Source organism: Oncorhynchus mykiss, chromosome 23 (assembly GCF_013265735.2).
Source record: "Oncorhynchus mykiss isolate Arlee chromosome 23, USDA_OmykA_1.1, whole genome shotgun sequence".
NCBI classification, from domain to species: domain Eukaryota; kingdom Metazoa; phylum Chordata; class Actinopteri; order Salmoniformes; family Salmonidae; genus Oncorhynchus; species Oncorhynchus mykiss.
The window spans coordinates 37,624,959-37,639,166 of record NC_048587.1 but is presented as its reverse complement, the minus strand read 5'-3'; the positions used below and the strand labels follow the sequence as shown (position 1 = coordinate 37,639,166).

The window sequence follows — 14,208 nt, the reverse complement described above, 5'->3', positions numbered from 1 at the left end:
TAACCCAATCAAAACAGAAAGCTCCTTGAAAGTGGGAATATGCCCATTGGGACAAAATCAATGATGGCCTATTGTATAGATAATGGAACAAAAATGAACAAAATGTTTTAAAAGATCTGATTTTTTAGCTTATAAATACTTTGCTACAATGACAATTAGTCATCTACCCACCTCGTTCCTTTTTGTTAGCATGTGCATGGAGTAAGTACACAATCACGCTTTTGGGATACGTGTCTTTTCGCTACATCACCGCACCCTCTCTTGATCTTTGTAAGTCACCTTGATTTATCAAGGTATATTATAGGTATATTATATATTTATATTTAGAGACCTCCATGACAGTAGCTAAAGCAAGGGGCTATAGCTGCACACAAGTAGACTACAAATACATGCTGGGGGGGTTATGCCCTGAGCTTGTGACGTGAGCGCTATTGGAGCGGGCGAGAAGGCCAACCCTCCAGCCTTTGGGAATCACGATCCAGTCAAATTAGGCACGCTCCGCTCCTCGTTTCACTCACATACTCTGCCCTGGATAGAATTATTTGAGTGACAGGTGGTGACGTGTTTGTTATGGCCGCAGGTTCTACATGGGGAAGCCTTTCTTTGATAATGTCTTGGAGATGAGTGACAAGGTTCTAACTCCGTCTGCCCTTATGGTTGGCTGTATTTATCCACGTTTTTATTACAGTTACCAGGTTTCCAGCCAACCTTTTTATGCAAGTAAAGTACATGTCAGATGAAAGAAGAAAATCTGTCGCCAATTATGAAACGTAGCTATTGTTAAAGCCTGATATGTTGTGGTGATAAAGACATTGATGCATTCTGGGTCTTCAGTGTAAGATATCCCACAATGGCATTTATGCCAGACTGAAACAGGGAGGGACTATTATGAACTAAAGAATACAACCCAGCTCCCCATTCCCTCGCCTTACCACGTGTTTGCTGCTTACACTATTGATTGAAACCCATAGCAGTCAGATAGGTCATCAACAGCCCGAGGACACATTGTCTTTCGTTTGTTTAGGCCTAAGAGGACATGATTGATGGGCAAGTGTACAGCAGTCTTCATCTCACTCCGGAGAAGAGAATGCAACAACACTACACTGCTAGGTAGCTATACTATCAAGTGTCAATATGCTTGTTTCTGTCACTGAAAGCCTTTTCCTAATCTCTAGATTAGTATTGATAAGAAGAAAAACCTGATGGACAAACTCGTCACCTCAAGCTTTGCTGTCAGTGGATCCACGGTTGACTGCCAAGACTTTTACAAAGTGAGTTAACAATTTTCCATTTTCTGCAAAGGTGAAATCCTCACGTGGTTAAATTCGAGAACATAAGTGCACCCTTGTGTTAAGATAATGAATATTCTATTGGGAGGCAAAACATCAGGATGAGCAAGTTATGTTGAATGTACATATACCCCCCCCCCCCCTTCTGTTTTATTTCAAGGTCCCCTTCCAAGATGCGTTGGATCTGGTGAGAACCAGGAAGGTCTACCTGAATGGGGGCTATGTCTACATCCCTCACCAGGACATTGTCACCATCGTTCTCAACGACTTCCGTACAAGACTGTCCAAAGCACTTGCGGTAAGGCCCATTATTTGGCATAAACATTTTTAAATGCAACTGTGCCAGTTACTACATGGCATTTAACTTTGATGTAATGTGAAGACTATGACATGGGTTTAAATGTAATTTACTGTTTACAGATTCACAGCCTGACAAGCTTTTCATATAGGACTTTATGGATGTATTACTAGTAACTCCATATTATTCTTGGGATTACTCTGCCCATCATTTGAAGTCTTACATCCCTGGAGAATGGAGGGAGGGATATGTTTAAAACACTTAATATATCATTTATTCATTTATTGCAAATTGAGCACCATTTAAATAGAATTTTCCTCCAATGGTTAATGATACATTTGGCAAGGCTTGTATTTACTGCAGGCTAATCCTTCTCAGCAGGTGGAGGAGGGCTCCACCAATGATGCCAAAATCGATAGGAATAACGCAGTAAATTAAACGGTGCGTTTGTAGTGCTCAAAAATACCATTATCACACTAGCTCACAGGGGAAAATGGATCTGAAATGTCTAAGTGGATATCTAGCCCTGTGTTATGAAGCACATTTGAAATGTCAATCCTTTCTCTGAATAGTAGAAGATGGCAGTCTGAATAAAATATTTGGTACAGTAAATGTAAGCAGCAGTATAGTACATCATTATGAATGAAATACAGACAGTTGAATTTACATACACTTAGGTTGGAGTCATTAAAACCCGTTTTTCAAACACTCCACAAATTTCTTGTTAACAAACTATAGTTTTGGCAAGTTGGTTAGGACATCTACTTTGTGCATGACACAAGTCATTTTTCCAACAATTGTTTGCAGACAGATTATTTCACATCATTCACTGTATCACAATTCCATTGGGTCAGAAGTTTACGTACCCTTAGTTGACTGTGCCTTGAAACAGCTTAGAACATTCCAGAAAATTATGTCATGGCTTTAGAAGCTTCTGCTAGGCTAATTTACATCATTTGAGTCAATTGGAGGTGTACCTGTGGCTGTATTTCAAGGCCTACCTTCAAACTCCGTGCCTCTTTGCTTGACAACATGGGAAAATAAAAAAAATCATCCAATACCTCAGAAAAATAATTGTAGACCTCCACATGTCTGGTTCATCCTTGGGAGCAATTTCCAAACGCCTGAAGGTACGACGTTCATCTGTACAAACAGTAGTACGTAAGTATAAACACCATGGGACCATGCAGCCATCATACCGCTCAGGAAGGAGACACATTCTGTCTCCTAGAGATGAAAGTACTTTGGTGCGAAAAGTGCAAATCAATCCCAGAACAACAGCAAAGGACCTTGTGAAGATGCTGGCGGAAACAGGTACAAAAGTATCTATATCCACAGTAAAACGAGTCCTATATCGACATAACCTGAAAGGCCGCTCAGCAAGGAAGAAGCCACTGCTCCAAAACCTCCATGAAAAAGCCAGACCGGTTTGCAACTGCACATGGGGACAAAGATCATACTTTTTGGAGAAATGTCCTCTGGTCTGATAAAACAAAAATAGAACTGTTTGGCCATAATGACCATCGTTATGTTTGGAGGAAAAAGGGGGAGGCTTGCAAGCAGAAGAACACCATCCCAACCGTGAAGCACGGGGGTGGCAGCATCATGTTGTGGAGGTGCTTTGCTGCAGGAGGGACTGGTGCACTTCACAAAATAGATGGCATCACGAGGGAGGAAAATCATGTGGATATATTGAAGCAACATCTCAAGACATCAGTCTGGAAGTTAAAGCTTGGTAGCAAATGGGTCTTCCAAATGGACAATGACCCCAAGCATACTTCCAAAGTTGTGGCAAAATGGCTTAAGGACAACAAAGTCAAGGTATTGGAGTGGCCATCACAAAGCCCTGACCTCAATCCCATAGAGAATGTGTGGGCAGAACTGGAAAAGGTGTGTGTGAGCAAGGAGGCCTTCAAACCTGACTCAGTTACACCAGCTCTGTCAGGAGGAATGGGCCAAAATTCACCCAATTTATTGTGGGAAGCTTGTTGTAGGCTATCCGCAACGCTTGACCCAAGTTAAACAATTTAAAGTCAATGCTACCAAATACTAATTGAGTATGTAAACTTCTGACCCACTGGGAATGTGATGAAATAAAAGCTGAAATAAATCAACCTTTACCAGTATTCTGACATTTCCCATTTTTAAAATAAACTTGTGATCCTAATTGACCTATGACAGTGAATTTTTACTTGGATTAAATGTCAGGAATTGTTTAACTCAGTTTTAAATGTATTTGGCAAAGGTGTATGTAAACTTCCGACTTCAACTATCTTAACATGGTATGTTTTGAAGACAATGGTCAGCATGCTTTGGCTAAATGACAATTACTGCATTTAGTATGAATATTTTTAGCATTAAGTGCTATTGTGCTTGTTTGATATAGCCATGTTTGATATAGCCTGTCTTACAGCACGTCTTTGGACAAAACAGAATTCCATTAAAAAGGTCAAGGGCTTTTGGACAGACCGTCTGGTCAGTCATACATGCATATACAAAGCAATCTAGATGTCTGCAGCGTGTTGTAATTTGCCTGCAATGGAGTAATTACCTGCTTGCATGTCAGTGAGCAGTGAGTGGGATGTCTGATGAGAAGATGATTGTGGGAGAGATTGGGAGGAAGTGAGACTAGATTGCTTTTTCCGGCTGACAGGAGTAGGCGGGAAAGATGATCGTTTCTTGAACGGATGACAACGTACACTTGTGTAGGAGTTGTAGGTCATTCCTGCAAACCTTCTTCCTCACCCTCCACGGATCAGGCTGAGGTTAAAACCAAGCTGAGATCAGAGATGCTCTGAGGTTGGCCCTTTAGAAAGCAGAAGCACTGTTTTTAAGGCTAGATGGCAAGGCTTTTCTCCCAAAGATTGATAACAGAATACAGCCTAGTCCTCTGATGGAGCCTCATTCCTCTTGAAATATGTAATTTATATTATTGTTCTTATGTAGGCTACAGGTGTAGTAGGCCCTAATTGGCCATTTGGAAGTTGCTGTTGAGGTAATATGGATATGCCCCAGGGACTTCTGTGAGAGATGGTTTATTAAAAGGAAATGTAAAAAAAAATGGTCATATGTCCTCTCCGCCACCCCAACATAAACATATGTGAAAATGGAGCGTTAATATGTTTTGTGGGAAAAAGATAGAGGAAGATGAGTGTTTCCAATGACATCATCAACCAATTGTCGGCAATGCCTACTCGTAATTGGTTGAAGTCACATGATGCACACTGATGTCATTGGAAACACTTATCTTTCCCTCTTCCCCCCACAAAACATAGAAACGCACCTTTTTCTTTTGTTGATGTTGGGTGGAGATGATGAATATGAAGTAGTATTTTTTTTTTTTTAATTCCTTTAAGTGGGAAAGTGATATGATTACTTACACCAGGGGTGTCAAACTCATTCCACGGAGGGCTGAGTGTCTGTGGGTTTTTCCTTTAAATTAAGACCTAAACAACCAGATGAGGGGAGTTCCTTACTAATTAGTGACCTTAATTTATCAATCAAGTGCAAGAGGGAAGTGAACCCGTAAATGGAAATGTTTACATATGAAATGTTTAATTACTTTTTAACTTTAATATGGTCTTAATGGTCAATACTTTGTATTTATGTACCTTTTTTTATATATATTGTTGAGTTGTAGCTCACAGGTAAATACGAACTGATTATAGGAATTTGTTAATTGTACCTGTGGGTCACATAAAAATAAATGGTAGCCTAAATGTCTGACAGAGCATAGCACTTTTATCTCCACCCAACTATTCTCATTCCATTGTCAGAGACGCAACAGATTTGTATCCATTGCAACATGTTCCGCACCAAAAACATTAGCTTACCTGTGTTGCTAGGTGACAGCTCCGTAGTGAAATGCCCTTTTCCCTCATGAACTTCTGAATGACTTGTAGACTTTCTATCTCGGAGAACAGAAATAATGCTGTGGACCAGACACGTGTGTGTGTGTGTGTGTGTATAAGCTGTCATGTCACGTCGTAGCGACAGTCTCTATTAGTTATCCATAGAACCAGAATAGTAGAACTAGTTACGTCTGAGATTTGATAATTCTGTTGAAAGGTTGTTTTTCTGAATATTCTCCTCAACCCCATGATAACGAACTTCAATATTGACAAAAAATAAGAGTTGAGTGGTTCTCCAATCCTTAACCCATAACCTCTGGTAATGGGGTTTAGTAAATCCGTCCCCCTCTTACTGTGTGTAGTAGTGTATGTTTGCATGGAGTGGGTGTACCAGAGTGGAGTTGTCTGTCTGTGTGCAGGCAGTACTATATGGCATACTGGAGGGCTGACTAGAGGCAGTTCTACTTTAGAGGAGTCGAGTGGAAAAATACACTGGGGTTGCACACACTGCCATTTTATTTCACTTTGTGAAACATGGTGCACATTTTGTTTATCTGGATATAGTTTTTATTTGTATCCAACATTAGCAGATTGCTATTACAGGTATTGGCCAGGCTACATGACCAATGTTCTATTCCAAGTTAGAGAGAAATCTTGCTATGACGATTTTCCTATGCTTGGCTTTGATTCATGTTTCCCATTTATGTGATCTATAATAGTGTTGCACAGTATACCGAAACGTTTCGATACTAGAACATGAAGAAACGTTTGGTACTCAATTTTTGTTACTTTCGAGAATGTCACACGGATCAAGCCTGTCTATCAGCGCAGCCGACCCTTTTATTATAGCGCCAACCTTGACTGCTCCACTTACTCATTGCTAGCCTGCACTGGGAGTCTGGATAATGTTAGCTCCCAACTCATGCTGCACAGAAGTTAACACACTTGAATAATGTAATGCGGCATGTAGAAATGTTGAAACTGTTGATTACTGTTTGCAACTTCGCAAAACAATGTCCATACAGGCTAGAACACCTTACAATGCAAGAAGATACCGGTAGCCTACAAAGATGGAAGCTATCTTTGCTTGCTGGCTAAAGCTAACATCAATTCAATACCCTACTACTTTGTTTATAATGTGTAAAATATGCTGACTTCAAAGGTGATTGTCACAACTTTTCATTAAATTATTTGGTCTCGCTTATGTATCCAAAAATATGATCTATTGCCTCAACGAACTGACTGCTCCAATGGACCGCCCCCTCGCGCCTTATGAATGACGTCATTACTGATTTTAAAGAGACAGTGCACATTTTTTTTTACATTTAGCTACTTCTATGCAAATGTTGTTGATCAATACACTAAAATAAATCCTAGTACACTCAAATCCTAAATGGAAAGGAAGTTGATTTTTGTCATGTGGCCCTATCAGCCAAAACAAGCTCGAACTCGATGCATGCACACACCCTTTTTGAATATGCATTCACCTGTATTGTGGATAGGCCTTGGCCACATCCAGTTCATCAATAGATTTACCAATCAAATAAATGATGCCCAACGATTGAACAGAGAGCAGTAGTTGAGTTTCTGTCTGGATCGAGTGCTATTCTGTGAATTTGGCTAATATGCATTTTTTTAATGTGGTATTGTGACGGTATCGTGTATTGTGATATTAAACCTAGTATCGAAGTCAAAATTCTGGTATCGTGACAACACTACCCTATAGATTTAGTTGGAATATGCTGTTGCCACTGCAGTACCAGGCCTAAATCACAAACCAGTGCTTGCAATTGTCTTGGCAAGATTGGTGGAATCTGTATAACCCCAGTACTTGTATACCATCCGACTCGTGCATACACATTACATTTCCATGCTTCAGTCTACGCTTCACATTTCTCTTCAGATATGCAGCGCGAAATGTCTTCCCCTGTGGCACACCTCAATGAGATCTCATTCCTTACAATGAGATCTCATTCCTTACAAGGTGTCTGGTGTTATTGGAGCCCAATGGGCTATTTCCAATGGAAGTGACCATAAAAAGCATATTGTAAGGAGTGTCCTGGTCTCATTTGATGTAGGAGATTATTCATGCAGAGACATGACACGGCCATTACTGGCTTCTTCTTTTCTGTTGTGGAGGAGAACAAAGGAGCTTAATGCTGCTGCGTGTGTGTGTGTGTGTGTGTGTGTGACGATACTAAAGCTGCCAAATCTGTAAAGCTGAGGTTTCATCGTGGAGAGGAACCTTTAATTTCTTGTGAATTTTCCCATCTTCACATTTTGTGTCAATGCAATGCTTTTAGATGAACTTATACTCATCTACACAAAGTCCTCTATTAAACATATCAATTGATCACATCTTCTCGACGTAAAGAGTTTTCATAATAAAGTGTAGCCTACATAAATTATACATCTGTGGTGGAATACAAACAAATGCTCAATGTTTTTTGTTTTTTTGTAATTAAAAAGTAGCCCTAAATGAGTAGTGAATGATTACCATAAATTGTATTCAGTTTTACATTTAACTGTACATTGCAGCTGCAGGAAGTGTTTATCTAGTTGGACATGTACCACCTCATTATGATAAATGTTTAGATACGAGTTATCTAAGTATATGACATGGTGGATTCGGTGGCGGTAATCTGTGGTAATTGCAGCTACAGTCTGCTTGAGTCTAATGACCTCTAAAATTCAAATGAGATACTTGGTTATAGTAAACAATGTGGAGGAGGATTTAATTGCTGCTATAACCAGGGATATTAAAATGCATGCATGATATGGGGAATAATAATACATCTGACAGCTTTGGGAACAGAATGTACTTTATATACTGAAATTGACAACCCAAAGTCTGATTTTGAGCTTTTTAATTAAAGTCTGGGAACAGTACTTAAAGTTTACATCCAAAGTCAATCATCAGACGAAGTAGTTGCTAAGGTTTTGCTCAATTAGAATGTTCTGAGGGAAGTCACTCTGTTCATAACTCAACCCTTTAGGCCCAGTTCTCTCCAGCTAAAATGACTCTCTTCCCCACACTGTAGTATAAACCTAGAAAAAAAGCTATATTTTTGTGTGATGCAATATTTAAAGGCTCTGTTTGGCAAACCAGTTTTTGCTTTTACCCACCTCCATATTACACAAGCGTCCTTTGCATTCCTGCCAAATGCATTGTGACAGCTAGTGAATGAATTTAATTTCTGGCCAGTATTCCTGCTCTTCTGTCAATCAAATATGTTGTCTAAATGATTATTTTAGTGTGGACGGATACAGACATTGCCAGTCATACAGTGCATCAATGACCTGTGTGATGGCTGTATGACGCATCGCTCTAATCCATCTTGCCAATTGAAAACATGTGCTGTCTGCACATTTGCCCTCCGATGGCTTTTGGAATATCGGCTGCTGGAAGAAAATGAAATGTGTCAATCTTCATATGGCAGAGATCTGCCATAAATCAAAGCCGGAAATTAGACTTTTATGAGACTCAAAATAGTTTCCACAGAGTCAAGTTGAAATCAATTAGGCAGGATAAAAATCGCACCAGACACTTTTTTTTTTGTGAGTTTGGCTGTTTGTTGGATGAAAATCCTATTGGAAGGAGTGTCAAAGGGTGTCACCTGTACTGTGTAGATATCTGGAACAGCCATTGCCCAAATGCAAGTGTCAAAAATGGCTCCTTGAGCTTTCGGAAAAAGACGTTCCTTTTAATATATATATATATATACATACATACATACATACATACATACATACATACATACATACATACATACATACATACATACATACATACAGTGCCTTGCGAAAGTATTCGGCCCCCTTGAACTTTGCGACCTTTTGCCACATTTCAGGCTTCAAACATAAAGATATAAAATTGTATTTTTTTGTGAAGAATCAACAACAAGTGGGACACAATCATGAAGTGGAACGACATTTATTGGATATTTCAAACTTTTTTAACAAATCAAAAACTGAAAAATTGGGCGTGCAAAATTATTCAGCCCCCTTAAGTTAATACTTTGTAGCGCCACCTTTTGCTGCGATTACAGCTGTAAGTCGCTTGGGGTGTCTCTATCAGTTTTGCACATCGAGAGACTGACATTTTTCCCATTCCTCCTTGCAAAACAGCTCGAGCTCAGTGAGGTTGGATGGAGAGCATTTGTGAACAGCAGTTTTCAGTTCTTTCCACAGATTCTCGATTGGATTCAGGTCTGGACTTTGACTTGGCCATTCTAACACCTGGATATGTTTATTTTTGAACCATTCCATTGTAGATTTTGCTTTATGTTTTGGATCATTGTCTTGTTGGAAGACAAATCTCCGTCCCAGTCTCAGGTCTTTTGCAGACTCCATCAGGTTTTCTTCCAGAATGGTCCTGTATTTGGCTCCATCCATCTTCCCATCAATTTTAACCATCTTCCCTGTCCCTGCTGAAGAAAAGCAGGCCCAAACCATGATGCTGCCACCACCATGTTTGACAGTGGGGATGGTGTGTTCAGCTGTGTTGCTTTTACGCCAAACATAACGTTTTGCATTGTTGCCAAAAAGTTCCATTTTGGTTTCATCTGACCAGAGCACCTTCTTCCACATGTTTGGTGTGTCTCCCAGGTGGCTTGTGGCAAACTTTAAACGACACTTTTTATGAATATCTTTAAGAAATGGCTTTCTTCTTGCCACTCTTCCATAAAGGCCAGATTTGTGCAATATACGACTGATTGTTGTCCTATGGACAGAGTCTCCCACCTCAGCTGTAGATCTCTGCAGTTCATCCAGAGTGATCATGGGCCTCTTGGCTGCATCTCTGATCAGTCTTCTCCTTGTATGAGCTGAAAGTTTAGAGGGACGGCCAGGTCTTGGTAGATTTGCAGTGGTCTGATACTCCTTCCATTTCAATATTATCGCTTGCACAGTGCTCCTTGGGATGTTTAAAGCTTGGGAAATCTTTTTGTATCCAAATCCGGCAAAATCTTCACAACAGTATCTCGGACCTGCAAACAATTCTTAAAACCTGTTTTTGTTTGTCTTATGGGGTCTTATGTGTAAATTGATGAGAGGGGGGTAATTATTTAATACAATTTAGAATAAGGCTGTAATGTTACAAAATGTGGAAAAAGTCAAGGGGACTTTCTGAATCCACCGTATGCGAAAGAAAATGAATAAATGGTACGGGAAACAATCATTGGGCTAAGTGGATTTCTACTCGTCGACACTGCTTACATTACATGGGACACGCAAATTGATGCATGTTCTCTCCCCCCTCTGTGTAAAGAAATTAGACTGCAACCAACCACAGCGCACACAAATTGTACCGGGAGGCGGGGCAGACTGCGTTTCCGCGTCATCGCAGGCGCCTATCCTATCAATATCACCAGACATTTCTGAAGAAATTATAAAGCCTTGCGCTGTTGTTGGTAGGTGCAAGCTCAAAGGGGAATACTTTGCCTATTTTGTTTGTCTGCCTTGTGGACAAGGAGAGCTGTGGTTAAATCAAGTGTGCTGACTGCGCTGGACAATCCGAAAGCTCAAATCAATGTGCCTACAGCTTCCACGACCACACATCAAAGGTTGATACTAGCCTATGTTAGATTTCATGATGTTTAAAACCATGACCAGAGAGAGACTGTCAAAGAATACAGCATATACAGTGGGGAGAACAAGTATTTGATACACTGCCGATTTTGCAGGTTGTCCTACTTACAAAGCATGTCTGTCATTTTATCATAGGTACACTTCAACTGTGAGAGACGGAATCTAAAACAAAAATCCAGAAAATCACATTGTATGATTTTTAAGTAATTAATTTGCATTTTATTGCATGACATAAGTATTTGATCACCTACCAACCAGTAAGAATTCCGGCTCTCACAGACCTATTAGTTTTTCTTTAAGAAGCCCTCCTGTTCTCTACTTATTACCTGTATTAATTGCACCTGTTTGAACTCCTTACCTGGAAAAAAGACACCGGCCACACACTCAAACAGACTCCAACCTCTCCACAATGGCCAAGACCAGAGAGCTGTGTAAGGACATCAGGGCTAAAATTGTAGACCTGCACAAGGCTGGGATGGGCTACAGGACAATAGGCAAGCAGCTTGGTGAGAAGGCAACAACTATTGGTGCAAGTATTAGAAAATGAAAGAAGTTCAAGATGACGGTCAATCACCCTCTGTCTCTGGGCTCCATGCAAGATCTCACCTCGTGGGGCATCAATGATCATGAGGAAGGTGAGGGATCATCCCAGAACTACACGGCAGGTCCTGGTCAATGATCTGAACAGAGCTTGGACCACAGTCTCAAAGAAAACCATTAGTAACGCACTACGCCGTCGTGGATTAAAATCCTGCAGCGCATGCAAGGTCCCTCTGCTCAAGCCAGCACATGTCTAGGCCCGTCTGAAGTTTGCCAATGACCATCTGGCTGATCCAGAGGAGGAATGGGAGAAGGTCATGTGGTCTGATGAGACAAAAATATAGCTTTTTGGTCTAAACTCCACTTGCGGTGTTTGGAGGAAGATGAAGGATGAGTACAACCCCAAGAACACCATCCCAACTGTGAAGCATGGAGGTGAAAACATCATTCTTTGGGGATGCTTTTCTGCAAAGGGGACAGGATGACTGCACCGTATTGAGGGAAGGATGGATGGGGCCATGTATTGCGAGATCTTGGCCAACAACCTCCTTCCCTCAGTAAGAGCATTGAAGATGGGTCGTGGCTGGGTCTTCCAGCATGACAACGACCTGAAATACACAGCCAGGGCAACTAAGGAGTGGCTCCGTAAGAATCATCTCAAGGTCCTGGAGTCGCCTAGCCAGTCTCCAGACCTGAACCCCACAGAAAATCTTTGGAGTGAGCTGAAAGTCCGGAGAAGAGCTGTATGGAGGAGTGGGCCAAAATCACTGCTGCAGTGTGTGCAAACCTGGTCAAGAACTACAGGAAACGTATGATCTCTGTAATTGCAAACAAAGGTTTCTGTACCAAATATTAAGTTCTGCTTTTCTAATGTATCAAATACTTATGTCATGCAATAAAATGCAAATTAATTATTTAAAAATCATACAATGTGATTTTCTGGATTTTTGTTTTAGATTCCGTCTCTCACAGTTGAAGTGTACCTATGATAAAAATGAAAGACCTATACATGCTTTGTAAGTAGGAAACACTGTCGATTTTGCAGGTTATCAAATACTTGTTCTCCCCACTGTAGCTGATGTTTTTGATTAAGTTTGTTTTTGTTCAGCCCTGTCAACAGTTTACAACACATCAAATGTGCTTCTCCCTACTTCCACTCGCGCTGCAATGAATGAGTAGCCAAGTGTATCGATAGGTCGTTTTAATATAAAAAAAAATATTAGCTTCTTGTGTCTATTTTAATGTCAAGGAATATCTCACTTCAGAGGAGGCTGCGTGAATTAGAACTTTGTGGTCGAATTGCTGCAAAGAAACCACTATTAAAGGACACCAATAAGAAGAGACTTGCTGGGACCAAGAAACGCGAGCAATGGACATTAGACCGGTGGAAATCTGTCCTTTGGTCTGATGTGTCCAAATTTGAGATATTGGGTACCAATCGCCATGTCTTTGAGACGCAGAGTATGTGAACAGATCTCCGCATGTGTGGTTCCCACCGTGATGCATGGAGGAGGTGGTGTGGGCGTGCTTTGCTGGTGACACTGTCCATGATTTAATTTAGAATTCATGGCAGACTTAACCAGCATGCCTACCACAGCATTCTGCAGCGATAGTCCCACTAAGGCCGAACCAGATGGGATATCATTTGTTTTTCAACAGGACAATGACCCAACACCTCAGGCTGTGTAAGGTTTATTTGACCAAGAAGGAGAGTGATGGAGTGCTGCATCAGATGACCTGGCCTTCAACCAATTGAGATGGTTTGGGATGAGTTGGACCACAGAGTGAAGGAAAAGCAGCCAAGTGCTCCACATGTGTGGGAACTCCTTCAAGACTGGAAAAGCATTCCTTATGAAGCTGGTTGAGAAAATGAAAAGAGTGTGCAAAGCTGTCAAGGCAAAGGGTGGCTACTTTGAAGTACAGTGGGGCAAAAAAGTATTTAGTCAGCCACCAATTGTGCAAGTTCTCCCACTTAAAAAGATAAGAGGCCTGTAATATTCATCATAAGTACACTTCAACCATGACAGACAAAATGAGAGAAATTCCAGAAAATCACATTGTAGGATTTTTAATTAATTTATTTGCAAATTATGGTGGAAAATAAGTATTTGGTCAATAACAAACAAGCAAGATTTCTGGCTCTCACAGACCTGTAACTTCCTCTTTAAGAGACTCCTCTGTCCTCCACTCGTTACCTGTATTAATGGCACCTGTTTGAACTTGTTATCAGTATAAAAGACACCTGTCCACAACCTCAAACAGTCACACTCCAAACTCCACTATGGCCAAGACCAAAGAGCTGTCAAAGGACACCAGAAATAAAATTGTAGACCTGCACCAGGCTGGGAAGACTGAATCTGCAATAGGTAAGCAGCTTGGTTTAAGAAATCAACTGTGGGAGCAATTTATTAGGAAATGGAAGACATACAAGACCACTGATAATCTCCCTCGATCTGGGGCTCCACGCAAGATCTCACCCCGTGGGGTCTAAATGATCACAAGAACGGTGAGCAAAAATCCCAGAACCATACGGGGTGACCTAGTGAATGACCTGCAGAGAGCTGGGACCAAAGTAACAAAGCCTACCATCAGTAACACACTACGCCGCCAGGGACTCAAATCATGCAGTGCCAGACGTGTC

General features: G+C 40.9%; 1 protein-coding gene across 1 annotated transcript in view; it reads left to right on the top strand.

Moving 5' to 3' along the window:
* The window catches only part of prim2 (DNA primase subunit 2), a 107,380-nt gene that overhangs the window by 10,798 nt on the left and 82,374 nt on the right, over window positions 1-14,208 (top strand). The window contains exons 6-7 of the mRNA XM_021580908.2: window positions 1,176-1,271; window positions 1,450-1,587. Coding sequence (XP_021436583.2) covers window positions 1,176-1,271; window positions 1,450-1,587 — 234 coding nt within the window. The remainder of the gene's footprint in view (window positions 1-1,175; window positions 1,272-1,449; window positions 1,588-14,208) is intronic.